The 14,633-nt window shown below is 33.7% G+C and overlaps 1 protein-coding gene across 1 annotated transcript; it reads right to left on the bottom strand.

Annotated features, from left to right (window-relative positions):
• Position 1: 1 nt before the first annotated feature.
• ZSWIM3_2 (Zinc finger, SWIM-type containing 3) lies at positions 2-12,695 on the bottom strand. The gene is made up of 8 exons (XM_051213142.1): positions 9,613-12,695; positions 9,337-9,569; positions 9,112-9,292; positions 8,801-9,059; positions 8,699-8,760; positions 8,070-8,647; positions 3,118-3,511; positions 2-338 (listed from the first exon to the last, which is right to left on the bottom strand). The coding sequence occupies exons 1-7, from the start codon at positions 9,849-9,851 to the stop codon at positions 3,249-3,251; spliced, it is 1,815 nt and encodes a 604-aa protein (XP_051073425.1). The 5' UTR covers positions 9,852-12,695; the 3' UTR covers positions 2-338; positions 3,118-3,248.
• Positions 12,696-14,633: the final 1,938 nt, after the last annotated feature.

Raw genomic sequence — 14,633 nt, 5'->3', positions numbered from 1 at the left:
AGACTATAATAAAATAAGTCATTTTTGCTCTGTATACAATATAGAGAAAACTACATTACAATATCTAAAATATTATATTGAGAAAATCAATATGAATTTTGATAAAACAATTTAGTAGATATATAAAAATGTTGCAGGAAGTTGGATTATAAGTGGACACAGTTTGAGAACTAACAACACAAACAGCGATAACAACAAGAATGAACAGGCTTTTTTTATCCATTCAACAGCTGTTTGTCAAGTTTTATTCAAGTTAGATAAAAATATTTATATAGCAGAATATTATCTTAAATGTTGAATACATCTCTGTAGAATCTGTGAATTTTGTATAATGGGATCTAAAACATACACGAACAAAATAAAAAAGTACGTTGAATAGATTTGCAAGAGCAATTCGAGTGTATTATTATACCAAACAACAGAAGAGATTGTTTCGTGGAAGTTAATATTAGTGAATATTGTTATCAGTAGGGATGTTAATTGTCAGGTAAACTCCTGCTCACTTACTACTAAATGACTCTATTTGTAATATGTACTTGCCTACAGGTTATATAACTGTTTTACTTGTTATTGTCTTTTTCTTTCTAACTTGTATTTTATATGTATGTCGATTTATTGTCATGAGTTATTGACATTTATTTAAGCTACGCACTATATTTTGCAAATGACAGTCTCACGGAGTCTAAACAATCTTATTCATTAAATGAAATATTCTCATTTTGTTTGTTGTACGACGGTTCGGCTTTCAAAATCCAGTTTGATTGTTCACCAGCCTTTGTAGATTATCTTAGAGTTTTGTCGCTCACTTAGTTGATCATTATCTGTACGAAAATCCCACAGTTGAAGGTGTTTATCATATTACTTCTTAGTTGCATTTATCTTAATAATCGTACATTTCTAGAAGCTTATGGGGTTCTCTTATTTATCCCTTGAATTTCAATTTAAACAAAAATCCGCATAGTTTGTGTCGAATCTGAGAATGAACATCAATTCTGGGATGCAGGTACATCCAGCTGACAAGTCCAAAATGGAACGGAAAGCGCGTTCTCGAGTCTACTACTACTAGCCACCAGGCAACTCTGATTAAAAAATGCTTGTAACCTAATGGAACTCTCGGGGCAATTCACACAGGACGTGGATATGCTAAAAGTGACTGTTCGATTGTAGTCCGCAGCATCAACGGGAAAATTCAAACAACCAGTGCACATGAATATGTATTTCAGTATCGAGTCGTTTATGCATCATACACTTACACCTGATTTAAATATTTTCAAACCTATTTCAGTGAGGGCATTTGTTTAAACATCAGAACAAATTTTTTATGTGATTATTTAAAATAGTCAAGTGAAATATTTAAAACTGATAACATACTCAAATATGTATTCGTTTGTGAAAGCACATGACTTAAATTACAGGATATGCGTAGGCTACTAGTATTCGATCATAGATGGTACTTTAAAATTCATTTCCTCGTCTCAAATTATATTTTCAATGTTGAGTCTTTCTCAATATCATGGCTACTGTTACTACTACTCTTACTATTTCAACTACATTGCCAATGGAGAATCCTGATTGTTGGCCTACGCTCTACGAGATGTAACATGCATAAGTAATTAATAAGTCACTGATCTTATTAATTTCACTTCACTATGCTATAATGTGACGATTCGGGCTGATGTACATTTTTCCCAAGTTCTACGTTGATTATAACCGTACATATAATAAATCTGTAACTGTAAAAAGTATTTGAAATGTGTTCATTACACTTCTTGTTTAAACAGAAGAAAAAAATCATTGATTTGCACTATATCGTAAATGATAATCACTTTAAATACGCAAAACTATTAACGATGGAAATATCCATAGAAACATTAGTTGACAAACTACGTTGATTTTTATCTATTGAACTCTTCTGATTGGTCGATCTCAGTCATTCATTTTTATCCTTTCTTATTTATTTTATTTATAACATTCGTATTATTTTCAGGTTTTGTTAATTTTAATTTCACTGTACTTATATGAATTGTGAGAATGCGAACGAACAGACATTTATGCATCATTATTTTAATCGTCTGCCGAGAAATAGTGCTTTAATTTTTGTTGTCCATTCAAATCTTGTGTCAACTCATATCCACCAAAAAAAGAACAAAACTACGTAGAATATGCATTCAATAAACAAAGTAGAATTAAAATTTAGTTAGTCACCAGGAACAAAGAATCTAGCACATATTATGTGTATTGGTTCAAGTTCCCATACAACATCAACACAAGGAGATGGAATTATCATAATAAATGTCAAAGTAGTAAAATAAATAACAGTATCATTGGTAGTAGAAGAGACTAGACCCAGACAATATGATTCAAGAAGGAAGAATCAATTCTTGGAATAAGAAGTATATGACAACTAAAAAACGCAAGATCTAAAAGTAGAGAAAAAGTGGATGCACCTGCATCATTGCAAGCAATTCTGAACCGTACAACCTAACATCACTAGCCACTAATTACGATAATCGCACAGACTCCAACCAGATAGTCTGCGCCTATCTACACGGCCTACCCAATAATTTTGTGAACTGATGATATGTTTTAGTCAGGTCGACCCTAGATTTCTTTCAAACCACCATTACATACACGCCATCACCGCACGTCGATGCAATCTTTCTCTTATATATTACCACCTTTGACCTAACCACTGCTATGAATCCGGTGTTCATCTTGTTGTGCTGATGCGGTATGGCAACCTGGACCGATGCATATATGTGCCTGGTCCTACGTTGTAGCTGACTGACTGACATCGATGTAGGCAATGGTTGGGCATACATAATACATGTCCTAACCATTTCAGTCGATGAAGATTAATTGCTATCCTTACATAATACCCTACGTCTAACCTCACCATAGCTCAATCAGTAGTCCCAACATACACAAGCAATGCATTTGAAGGCATCTAAGATCAAATGCTAGTAGCTTACAAATATCCTTTATTTTTAAGGGTCAAGTTTCACAGTAGAACTAAAATGTAAACATTTACTAGTCATTATCTTAATTCGATACTGATAATTCGAAACATTACACAAATAACAATTTAAAACAAACCAATGAAAAAAAGGGACTTACAAAAACTGATCTGCTGTACATTATTGTATTTCATCCTATTCATAACTAAATCAATATAGATAGATATATATACAAGAAATTTTATGTTGAAATAGAATCATTGAACTGTTCGCTTAATCAAGGAAAATTCACTATTTATTATTTAATAAAATTATAGATGACTTTGGTAATACTGATTCTAATAGAATAGTTATTTGTTTAGCTGTTTCTAGTACAACCTGTTCCGAATATTGTGTTTGAAAATCTTTTAATTTTTCAATTGTATCTGTTACAGCTTTTTTATAATCTAAACAAATACTTGATTGATTTGTTGGTTCAGTAACTACTACTATCGGTGGTTTAGATAAATTTTGATTGTTACATTGAAGCCAACGTTTACTTCGATATAGTAAGTCTATAAAAATAATAGAGAAATAAAATTGAATTATTTTGTTTGTTTTGTTACAAAAAAAAGAAAAAATTATTTCTGTTTTTTTCAAAATTTTACTTCAAAAACTTACTGAACATTAAAATAATGAATCTTTCAGAAGGGGTTTTTGTGGAGATTGCAGTAATTTCAATAGTTGAGATCATGAGTCAATTAAAGCTAGACCACCATGGAAAACCTGGAAGCACTGAACGGCCGTTTCGTTCTATTGTGGGACTCAGCAGTGCGCATCCACGACCCCGACTCAGTGGTCTAATGGTTAAGCGCCTGGTGTGAGACTGATAGGTCCTGGGTTCGAATCTCGCGAGGCAGGATAGTGGGTGCGCATTGCTGAGAATTCCCACAATAGAACGAAACGGCCGTTCAGTGCTTCCAGGTTTTCCATGGTGGTCTAGCTTTAATTGACTCATGATCTCAACTATTGAAATGAATCTTTCACTGAATTTAGGTTGACATTAAGTAACCGGCCTATATGATTCCCTACCACCCCTTTTAAAAAATTGTGGGGTGTGAATGAAAAATTTAGGTATCATTGATTGGTGGACTTGTTTTGCAAGTGTGTGCTCAAGTGATAATGAACAAACATTTTGTTACCTTTAATAATTTTGTGATTGGTCGTAAACTGTTCATCTTTGTAATCTGATTAGTTGAAATCGAAATCACATCTGGAGCTGTGATTGGATACCAGAATTTTCATTTTTTACATTTGAAATTTAATGATAATGAATAATTTTTTTGTGTAATCTTAGTCTTGAAAAAATTTAGACTTTTGAAGAAAAAGACACCAACTTAATTGCATTACCATGCAATCCTACTGTTAGTGAATGTGTATTGGGATCAATTTTTGTTTTCCGATCAAGTATACCTTGAATTGAAGTCGTTAGTTATCGGAACAGGAATAATCATATGTATCTCAGTAAAAGAAAGTTTTTGGGAAAAAGCATCTGTAAACCGGTTTGAATATTTGATAATAGTGATTACTGAATGAGGTCGGTAGTCAAATATTTAATACCAAATTAATAAACAAATTATCACCAAAGTGTGTGCATAGGCTTTTTGTAACACACGGTGTGTTAATGGGAAAAAGAAATCAACATATCAATAAATCATCATGATAAATTACTGGTTGCAATATGTATAATTCAGGTGAACCAACCGTAGACGATCATTTAATGAACTGACTTTGACAGTATATGAAAGTAGTAATAAATTTTCCGAAAAAGACACTTAATATTTAGTAAAGGATTATTTTGTAAATGTTCATTCATAATGAGAATTAGACAACGTTAGATTTAAATGTGGTTAATTTGTAAAAGTCCATTGAAACGGTTTATTGTGTTCACTTGTAAATTATTTGTAGTTCTGTATTTTAAAATTAATTTTTTGGTCGTAATAAAAACTAGTTTGTTTAATCAGTCATGTGTGAATATTGTTAACCGCCGTAATATGAAACCTGAATTATCTAGACATTATGAATGTAACCATTTTTGACAAGCATTTGAAATATCAGTTTCATGAAGTGTAAATGAACAAGCCTACGTCGTCTGACTGACTCAACAAATATTTATCGACTTTAAACGTATAAATATGAGTAAGGTCAACTGTATCAATGAACATTTACAATGCTATTAGTATTATTTATTTTCCTTATTATTATTATTATTATTATTATTATTATTATTATTATTATTATTATTATTATTATTATTATGTCAATTGACAAGATTCAATTCCCATACTATGTATTTCATTGACACAAAATTTTTTGCATTTTCAATTTTCCTATAATGCTTAGTCACTTATTGTGACTGAACACTTTACTGCAAATCATCCCGACCTTTAGTGAATGACCTTTTTAATTTGTAAATATATATATCGTTACAGATGTAAACGTTAACCATTGTTAACACATTACATTGTCAAATTCATAAATGTCATGCCTTATTTTTGGACTTTATAAAATATTAAAATTATGGACTTATAACTGTATAGTGTGATGATGAAGCTAATGAAAACGATTGTTCGCTGAATTATTTTTTATTTTTGAATATTTTATGAGAATTTTTAACTGGTACAATGTGATTGTACCAGTAATAAATAGTTGAAGAGGTGTGCAAATGAATACGGTGATATAATCAGTAGTTATGAATAACAATGAAGGCTTAGTTGACGATCAGACGTACTTCTTACGTACGCATAGTTCTGGTTTCAGGAAATTTTAATATAAAACAAGAATATGAAGTTCTTGTTTTGTGTATCTATGAAACGGATAATATTCTTATTTCTTTTTACACTTACTGTATGACCTTTTATCACCATCATCATTTCAATGATGATGGTTTCAACTTGTTTTCAAATGTCATTATTTTATTCCTAAATAAGTTAATTTTCTCAATTTCGTTTACTTCTCTATGAGCTTTAATCACATTCATCTTTGTAATTATCTTATTACATTCACTAATAAATGTCATCATAAGTTTATTGACCTAACGACAAAATTACGATTTTCACTCATTTAAAATATTCCTATTAAAATGTACTCAAAATGTACTTTTATTAGATAGTTTACAAATGTGTTACTAAAACATGAACGCTAATCACATTATTTTCAATATAAAATTACTAGATTAGTCTTCATTAGATGACAAAATCTTGTCTAAGTTTTCTTAACCTTTATATCTAATAAACGTTAGAAACAAGTTTACGAATACATGAACGATAATCGCTTTTCCACTATTAATCTCTAAGGGATATCTAAATTCATGAGACATTAATAAGTGCTTAATCACTTGACCTTTGCGGCGGAAAAGTAGTAGATAAAAAATAATGGAAATCAAATTGTGGGTGGCCCTGAAAAGGGCCTTTACTCGTTCTCGTTCTTTATCACATTCCGAACAAGGTGTACGCGACACAGAATATGGTGTGCATCCGGATACACCTGCGTAATAGCAGCAGCAATTGCAGGTGAATCATCGGTCACAATGCCTACCAGTTGTCGACTGTTGGTACACCGTTGGAAAAAGAAGAGGAATCGAGAAATCAAGGCCGACGTTTCGTGACTTAAAAAGGCAATGCACATGGGTATTGCCTTAAAATTCATATCCATGGCAACGACTTGATATAAATGGACGTTCTCGTTATTAGTTTTGTACGTCCCGTCAAAACCAATTACGTCACAAAAGTGACCGGCCAAATTCACTTGCTCAGCAGTCATGAAGAAGAAATACGATAGACAGTTCTCATCGTCCAATTCGTATTCGCAAAGCCCACCCAAGGATGTTATGTGAGCTTTCAATTTCCCGTAATCACCTATAGTGTACATTATAAATTGGCAAATTCCGTACCAGGAAGGTTCGCGTGTGAGAACACTTTGTACCGCATATTGCAGACATCTTGAGCGGTCAGACATTTCCCATAAGATTGGTAAGCAAAATTCCTGATGTGGAATGCAGCGGTACCGGAAATCAGCAGCGGTCTCACAGTTTCAAACTCCCCATCCGTTAACCTGCGCATCCATGAATTACCCTGGTACCTCAGGGAATTGCACTCGTGATTGTGATGTACATTCCCACGTACAACAGTCCAATAGCCGTCTATAATCTTACAAAACATAAATGCTGGACATTGGGTGTTCATAGAAGCCCTTCATTAAAAAAATTATAAAACAATTTACCAAATTACCTCCTCCGTCTAATACGTTGTGACGAACCGCTAGATCTTATACGCCCATTTCGCCAACACACAAATTTAATGTAGGATTTTTGATCTCTGCCAATATGCGAATCTCTCACTACATAATGACTGTAAGTCGATCTTTCAAAATTTGTGATAGTGGTCTTTAACGCTTCAACCGATGGAAACGCAACCAGAAACAAGGTAGTCAAAAAGACTTCCTCCATTTCCGTTACGTGAGAAACACCAGCGCTCGTACTCGGCACGTTACTCTGCTCCATAATGACGATTGAGATTGTGCTTCGTCGACAAGTACTGATAATTTATAACAATTTTCAAGACATAACTAACCAATTAAATCTAATTTTTGGAACTAGCCATTTCATTGGACGAAACACGGGATGAAAAATATTGTAATTTGGGGTTGGAAAATTTTTTTTTTAAAAAAAATGGCCGGTCGGACAATATTATTCGACTAGTACTGATTTAACGGTTTTTGTTTTTATGAATTGATAATGGGGGTATAATTTAGCACTAGTTGGATTAAATTTTTTTTATTTTTGAAAGGAAACGATGTTAGAACACGACTATGTGTTGGATTTAGGTGCATAGCGAATTATCCTTGTCAGAATAATTACAATAATTAAAGTAATATCGTTTGAATTTGTATAGGTATGAGTTGTAACAATGAATAATTGTGTACACATTTTCCTGATTTATCTGGAAATTTTCTCTAAATGATAACTGCTGATAACTAAAGTTAGTAAATTTTCAAAGCCCGATATAAAAAGAAAATGAATATAACATAAAATAATTGAAAGGTAGCTACTCATAGAAAGAATTATCACATTACCTTTATGTAGGCCATGAACCATAAACACCTTTAATAAATGTTCACAAGGAAGAAACGACGATATATTGAATGAACAAGAACATGTAGCATTGTCACGATCAACTTCATATACAAATGAAGAATCTGCGCATAAAGCTAATTGTTCATTGGTGAAATCTATATTGACTTTATCAACTTTAGTTAAACGTTTGTAGACCATTTCTGCTGCATAATCAGTTAATTTTTCTAAAATATATTTAAATTTCTCTGATAAATTATTATTATTTAGATTATTAGTAGAATGTCCAGGGAATGACAACGATGATGATGAGATGATACTGATACTAGGATAAACCCATTGCTTTCCAGCTTCATTATATATTATAGTCATAATTTCTTTAACAGAAGTAAGCTTTTTCAGTGATTCTTTAAAGCTGAAATTTACACCTTTAATGATTTCAGCAGTACTGGCGCCAAGAGTTACAGCATCCAGACAATATGAAGCTGCCCACATTTTCTTTGTAGGAATCCATGTATTCACCACGTAATTATATGCATTAATACTCGTATTTTTTAATCTCTCCAGGTAATAATCAAATCTATAATATGTATTTTTAATGTTCAATTGGAATTGAAGAAAAAACACTTACTGTAAAGGAGATACTGTAGTAATCATTGCGTGAAAAACTGCAACAGCTGTGAGACTATCGCACTAAAGTTGACAGTAATAAAAGAATATAACTTATACCTACTTTTCTTGTAAATGATTCTTTAATAATGAAAGGATTCAGTAAGATTCTGGCTTTCGGAAACATTTTTTGTACAACATCCAACTGAACTATAGCACAATCCATTATAAATGTGCGAGTGTCATCAACGCTGCCAACAATACCGCAAAAATGATTTAATAGAATTTTTATCTCTTCTTTTTGTTGGATAGTGCTTATTGAATACATAATTGGTCTAGGACAACCAAAACCGTCAGTCACAACAAATTGAAATAATGAAAATCTGTGCATAAATGTGAGTATTATTTTAAAACATATGGTTATTTGAAACCAACCCCGTTGAATTCACATCGTAAGCAGCGTTTAAAAGTACTACTTCTGGATATTGACGATATACGTCAACTTGTTCGTAACGTGCTAATGTAATTTGTGTTACTTGATCCGAAGAATTTCTTTCAATTCCAACATATGAATTCCGATTGATAATCGATAAAACCTGGTCCAAAGTTTCACTACCTATCAACCAATTTCATATTACGCAGTAATAAACAATATCGTACTTTGAGCTATTTGGTCTCGAATACTTGATATAACTATTGGATGATTAAAACTTTGATTATTTCCTTGGCTTTTCTTTCCATTCGATGCATCGATATGTCTCCTTTTATTTTCTGGTGCTTTCTTCGCCCGATTATTTGAAGAGTGACTATGATTATGTTCCTGATTTATAAAGGTGACTACATAACAATTATCAACCCATCGAACTTGGAATGCTGCAGTACATCCTTCATTACTAAGAGATTTAGGGAATAAATAAATTAATAATGAAAACTTACACACCATTGTTATTGTTCATATTCGGAGAGTTTGATGGTCCAGTTGAATGAGAACATTTGTAATTAATGTACTTATATCGTGTCCCTTTATCAGTGTGCATTTTTTCGAAATCGCCCTTCACATAAGTAATACGCGTAACCTCTTGAGCATAAAATAGTGATTTTTCGAAATCAGCCCATTGATATAAAGGCCGTGACGTCATTACATTAAGAAATATCTTTTCAATATTCGCACTCATAGTTGATGACAAATTCAACGTTTTAAACTAATCGAAATGAAAGAACAGCACATAACAATTATGAACAGTCATGCAATTTAGGAAAATGGGATAATTGTCTTGATTCCCAGAATTAACGTATACATAAAACATTTGAGCATAGTATATAATGCAGGAATAACAAGCCAGAGCTTATAGGATATGTCCACAAAAATGTTATGAAAAAGGCTTGCTCATACACTTTTATGGACACTACTTGGATATCATTCAGACATATGCGACTTTCAATTCATAGAAGGTAAATCTTGAGGCTAACTGTAATTAAGTAATTATTTTCCTAAAAACAGCACAGCAGTATTTTACCAGTCCGTTAGTCATAAGCAACGTAAAACATGGGGCATATGTGAATCGGTTCAATTCGCCACATAATATTAGTACAAAAAGATGAAATTATGAAAGTGACTGCCTAAATATTAGCAGTTTTATCGGTGGTAGTAAAAAAGATTAGGTATGTAGAATATGATTCAATAAGAAAGAATTCATAAAATAAATGTACAAAGTAATTTTGAAACTAAAAATCAGGATAATATGTCTGGGTATTTTATAAGGTTATGAGAATTCAGTTGACTGGATGAATTAATGTCATCCATCTTCAACATAGTCGCCAGTTTTCAACAACGTGATAATATTCATTACATCGTCCTTAAAAGAAGTCCCACAGGATTTACTGGTTGGTGTAATTGAACCCTGCCTTTAAGTATATAAATATAGGCAGTGACAACACCACAAATGTGTGAAAAGAATCCACGCAAATGTTTGAAGACAGCTGTATTCAGAACAGCTCATTATTTGTTTATATCAATATGTTAGCAAAAAATGCAAGTAACAACAGGTATTCCGACTTTTGCCTGTCCTTATGAAGTCACGATGAGTACAGCATTTCAATAACTAGGATCTAAATGAGTGAGCTTCTGAAACTCCATAGAAACAGATTAATGGATCCTGTGACACCTGGTGGAATATTTAAGAAACATGGATACACAGTTAGTTCCATTCAAAACCAGATTTTTGTGTTAAATATTTTAACGTAGGTTTTCTTACCCACTAAACAAGTTAGTGACCAGTTGTTTTGTCCTTTGCTATTCATTTAGTGCAGACTCGTGCGCAGTCATATTAAGACGAAATTTCACACAAACATATAAGCATCCAAGCTCCATTCATGCCGCCAAGTGACCACTGTCCACATAAAATCTCTTATTTGTAACGGCGTGATGATGCAGAAAATCAGTTAGACAGCTAAAAAATGTTACCGTGTCTCTAAACTTGGGTACGTTGCTCGTAAATCCTGATTACCCACATCAAGAAAAGACATCACGAAGTATTAGAAGGGGAAAGTGGGCTAGCGATTACAGAGCCTAATAACTATCTGCTTGAGCTCCATAAAACAATATCTATTTTAAAAAACGGAAGGGGGGTTTTGTTGAATTTATCTGTTCCAATATACCGACGCTAGAAAAGGAAAGTCATGGTCATTGTGAATCACACAACTCTTGGGACGGTCTCTCTTTCTTACTGTCATAATATGAAGGCAGTATTGTCTGAAATATCTGTCTTTGGGGAGAATATTCTCCTACTACTGTTCTAGTGAATTTAATAATACGATATCATAGTTATGCATGAGTAAAATGACGATTTTTGGCTTCAGTGCTTTGTAATCAACTTTCTTAAATGATAAGCATCCAGAGAACAGTAATTCCACTGAATGTAGTTTGAGTCAGTCACTGAAATTGTAAACCTGATTATCAATTCAAGTTCACTGCTGTGGTTCGGGTATTGTCGTTTTAATAAGAGTTATCTTCAACAGCAAGTTATCCAGACCCTATAACTGAAGGGTTTCCTGTTTAAGAGCCTAGTTTTTAGTCCATCTGATATTCATCTTGATTGTTTTCTGGAAGTTAACCGAACTCTATTCATGCAGGCCTTCAAGTCACTGACTTTTTGATAACAGTAGATTCCCATTATTATTCAATTTCCACCCTGGAAAGTCTACTTCCAAACATTTTACCAACTTTTTCAATATTTTGGAACTATAATTCATCGATGTGCTTTAGATCCCAAGCTCCCAATTTTGGGAAAACTTTGGCCCATTTTGGGAAAGCCGCTATAGTAAATTTTGGGGAAATGGCGCAAAAACCCCGAAATTTCCTTAGACCTGGGGAAGTTTCCCCAATGTTGGGGGCTAGGGATGAGTGTACTAGTCAGTGTTAACGTTCGTGAATACTTCTTTTTGAATTGAGCCTAATCTGACTTCCATTCGCTTAAGTAACTATTTAGCCCAAATGACCACAGTGGGATTTAGATAACAATTAAAATACAATTACAAAACTACTCGTGACGAGACTATGATTTAAGGACGACCTTTGAACGACGCCAAAGTGACCTTGAGAATGTCCAATTTGCTAGAGCTTAATGAAAGTTATAAACATGTGTGAAGAACAAAGATTATGATTTACAGTTGATGGTAAGGGTGAGGATTTAGATTTATATTTTTCATCACGAAATGACATCAGATAGAACCACGAAACTCGATTCAGCCAAATAGACGAATGGACTTCACGCTTAACTCCAGGACTTGTTATACTAAATCTGATTAGCTTGTCCGTAAATTATAGTCTCACTGTCAGTCTACTTAGCGACCAATCAGAATAAAATGGAGATTATCACTTCCGCCATATTTCCAAACAATAACGGTCAGTTTGCTTTGTTCGATGTGTTTTTACGTTTTTTTGTTTACAGTCCGTATTAACTCTGGGGAAATTGTTTAATAGCAATGATCTTAAAATATAGTTCGAGCTAGCCGTACAGTCTACAAACGCACGTCAAACATACTTATCACCTTTTTTCAAAATGAATACTGCTTTAAAATGCATGACAACAGCAGCATCCAAAGTACTTTTTCTACTTATTAGCACATCGATTTACATCGATATGCTCATCAAGAGAAGGCTGATATGGGAGTCACTACAATTTCTCTATCGTTCAAGGTAAAGGCTACATTAAAACAATGCATCCACATCACTACTATCATACGTGGAATTTATAAACGAGTGATGTTTGGGCTAGTGGGAATATAACAAATATGGCAAATCAAGATCAAACCCCTCTGTACTGTACAAGTTCTAAGCTCTCAACTTCACCTAGTTGCTCTGTAATGTATGCATAATCTTAAAATGACCGTTTCCTAGTCTTGACGGTTAAACACACTGTGGAAAGCGGAAGATTGGGCAGATCTACTTACTAATTTGGTTCGCGTCACTACTTCCTTCAAGCACTATAATTATATTTACTGAACTGAATTATAAGATACCAACGTATGCTAAACGAAACCGGTATCATAATTATTGTTTTACCTTCACAGACATGTTATTTAAATCAGTTGAATATAGAAAAATAAGCCTACAAACCCAAAAAACGAACTATATACCAGTAAAACCTAACAGAGGACAAACGATATTCTTTCCAGTTTGAAGACAACAGTAATTTATGCATCAAAACATAATTTACAGCAAAAAAACTTTTCTCCAGTAACGCTGTTTATTGGCGGTTTACTTAAAAAACGACTTTTATGAAGCTTCTTATGACTTGTTATATTTCCAGCATGTGGTGCATGTCCGGCGTAACGCAGTCTGATGTAGTGAATAAAAATTACGGCTAAAGCAAATCTCATAACGCAGTCTAGTTTTTTAATGGAAATTGTATTATAATATAACGAATTTATTGACTACATAAACGTAAACATGACCATTACCCCGGTCTGCGATACACCAAGTTGAAGGGACAAGAGTGAGTATAATTCCTCACGTACTTGGGGCTTGGTAATTCGGTCCATGTGCCTCAAGTACTGTTATTAGCATCACTAATTCACTTACTAAAAAATAGATGGATGGTTGGTATACCATAGACTAGGAGATTTTCCTCACAAAATAAAGATTTAGTGTCAGTGATGCTACTATCACTATCAACAGATACTTATGAGCGAAGTGAATGGCAGCAAAAGTTTTCGCGAGCATTTAGGACATTACAAAAACTAAGATATTCAGGTACATTGAGTCCCCGTACGCTGCTGTGACCACGCACAAAAAACATGCCGTTCAGCATGGCATACAGTAACCACCATCATTTTTATGAGCTTGTGTGTACCGATCAGTTTATTTGCGCTTGCCTCTTGTCGTTTGGTATGATTCCAAGTACTTATTGCTGTCTAGTGAGTGGTAGTCCAGACATTTTTGACTGAACCGGTTGTAGTTGATTTGATAGTTACTTGGGGATTCATACATATCATAGTTCGAGCAAGTGCCCTCATCTCCGAACAGTAAGAATCCTGGATACCAAGAAGGAGGTTGGTTGGTCGCAATTTGAAAATAATTAAGCGAAAATTCGAGTCCTAGGAGAGGAAGATCGTCTCAGAAAATGAATAACAATTTAGTTCTGTGGTAATCCAGGGTGTATGAGAAAGTGATAGTGCAAGAATAAGATGGGAAACAGAAGCGATTATTACTTACTTACTTACACCTGTTACTCCTAATGGAGTATAAGCCAACGACCAGCCTTCTCCAACCCACTCTGTCCTGAGCCTTCTTTTCTAATTCCACCCAATTCTTGTTCATTTTTCTCATGTCTATTTCCATTTCCCGGCGTAATGTGTTCTTTGGTCTTCCTCTTTTCCTTTGGCCTTGAGGATTCCATGTGAAGGCTTGTCTTGTGACGCAGTTGGGTGATTTTCTCAAAGTATTTCCAATCCAC

Source organism: Schistosoma haematobium, chromosome 1, assembly GCF_000699445.3.
Source record: "Schistosoma haematobium chromosome 1, whole genome shotgun sequence".
Lineage (NCBI taxonomy): Eukaryota > Metazoa > Platyhelminthes > Trematoda > Strigeidida > Schistosomatidae > Schistosoma > Schistosoma haematobium.
Note: the sequence above shows the minus strand (reverse complement) of the source record. Positions and strands in the feature narration are given on the sequence as shown.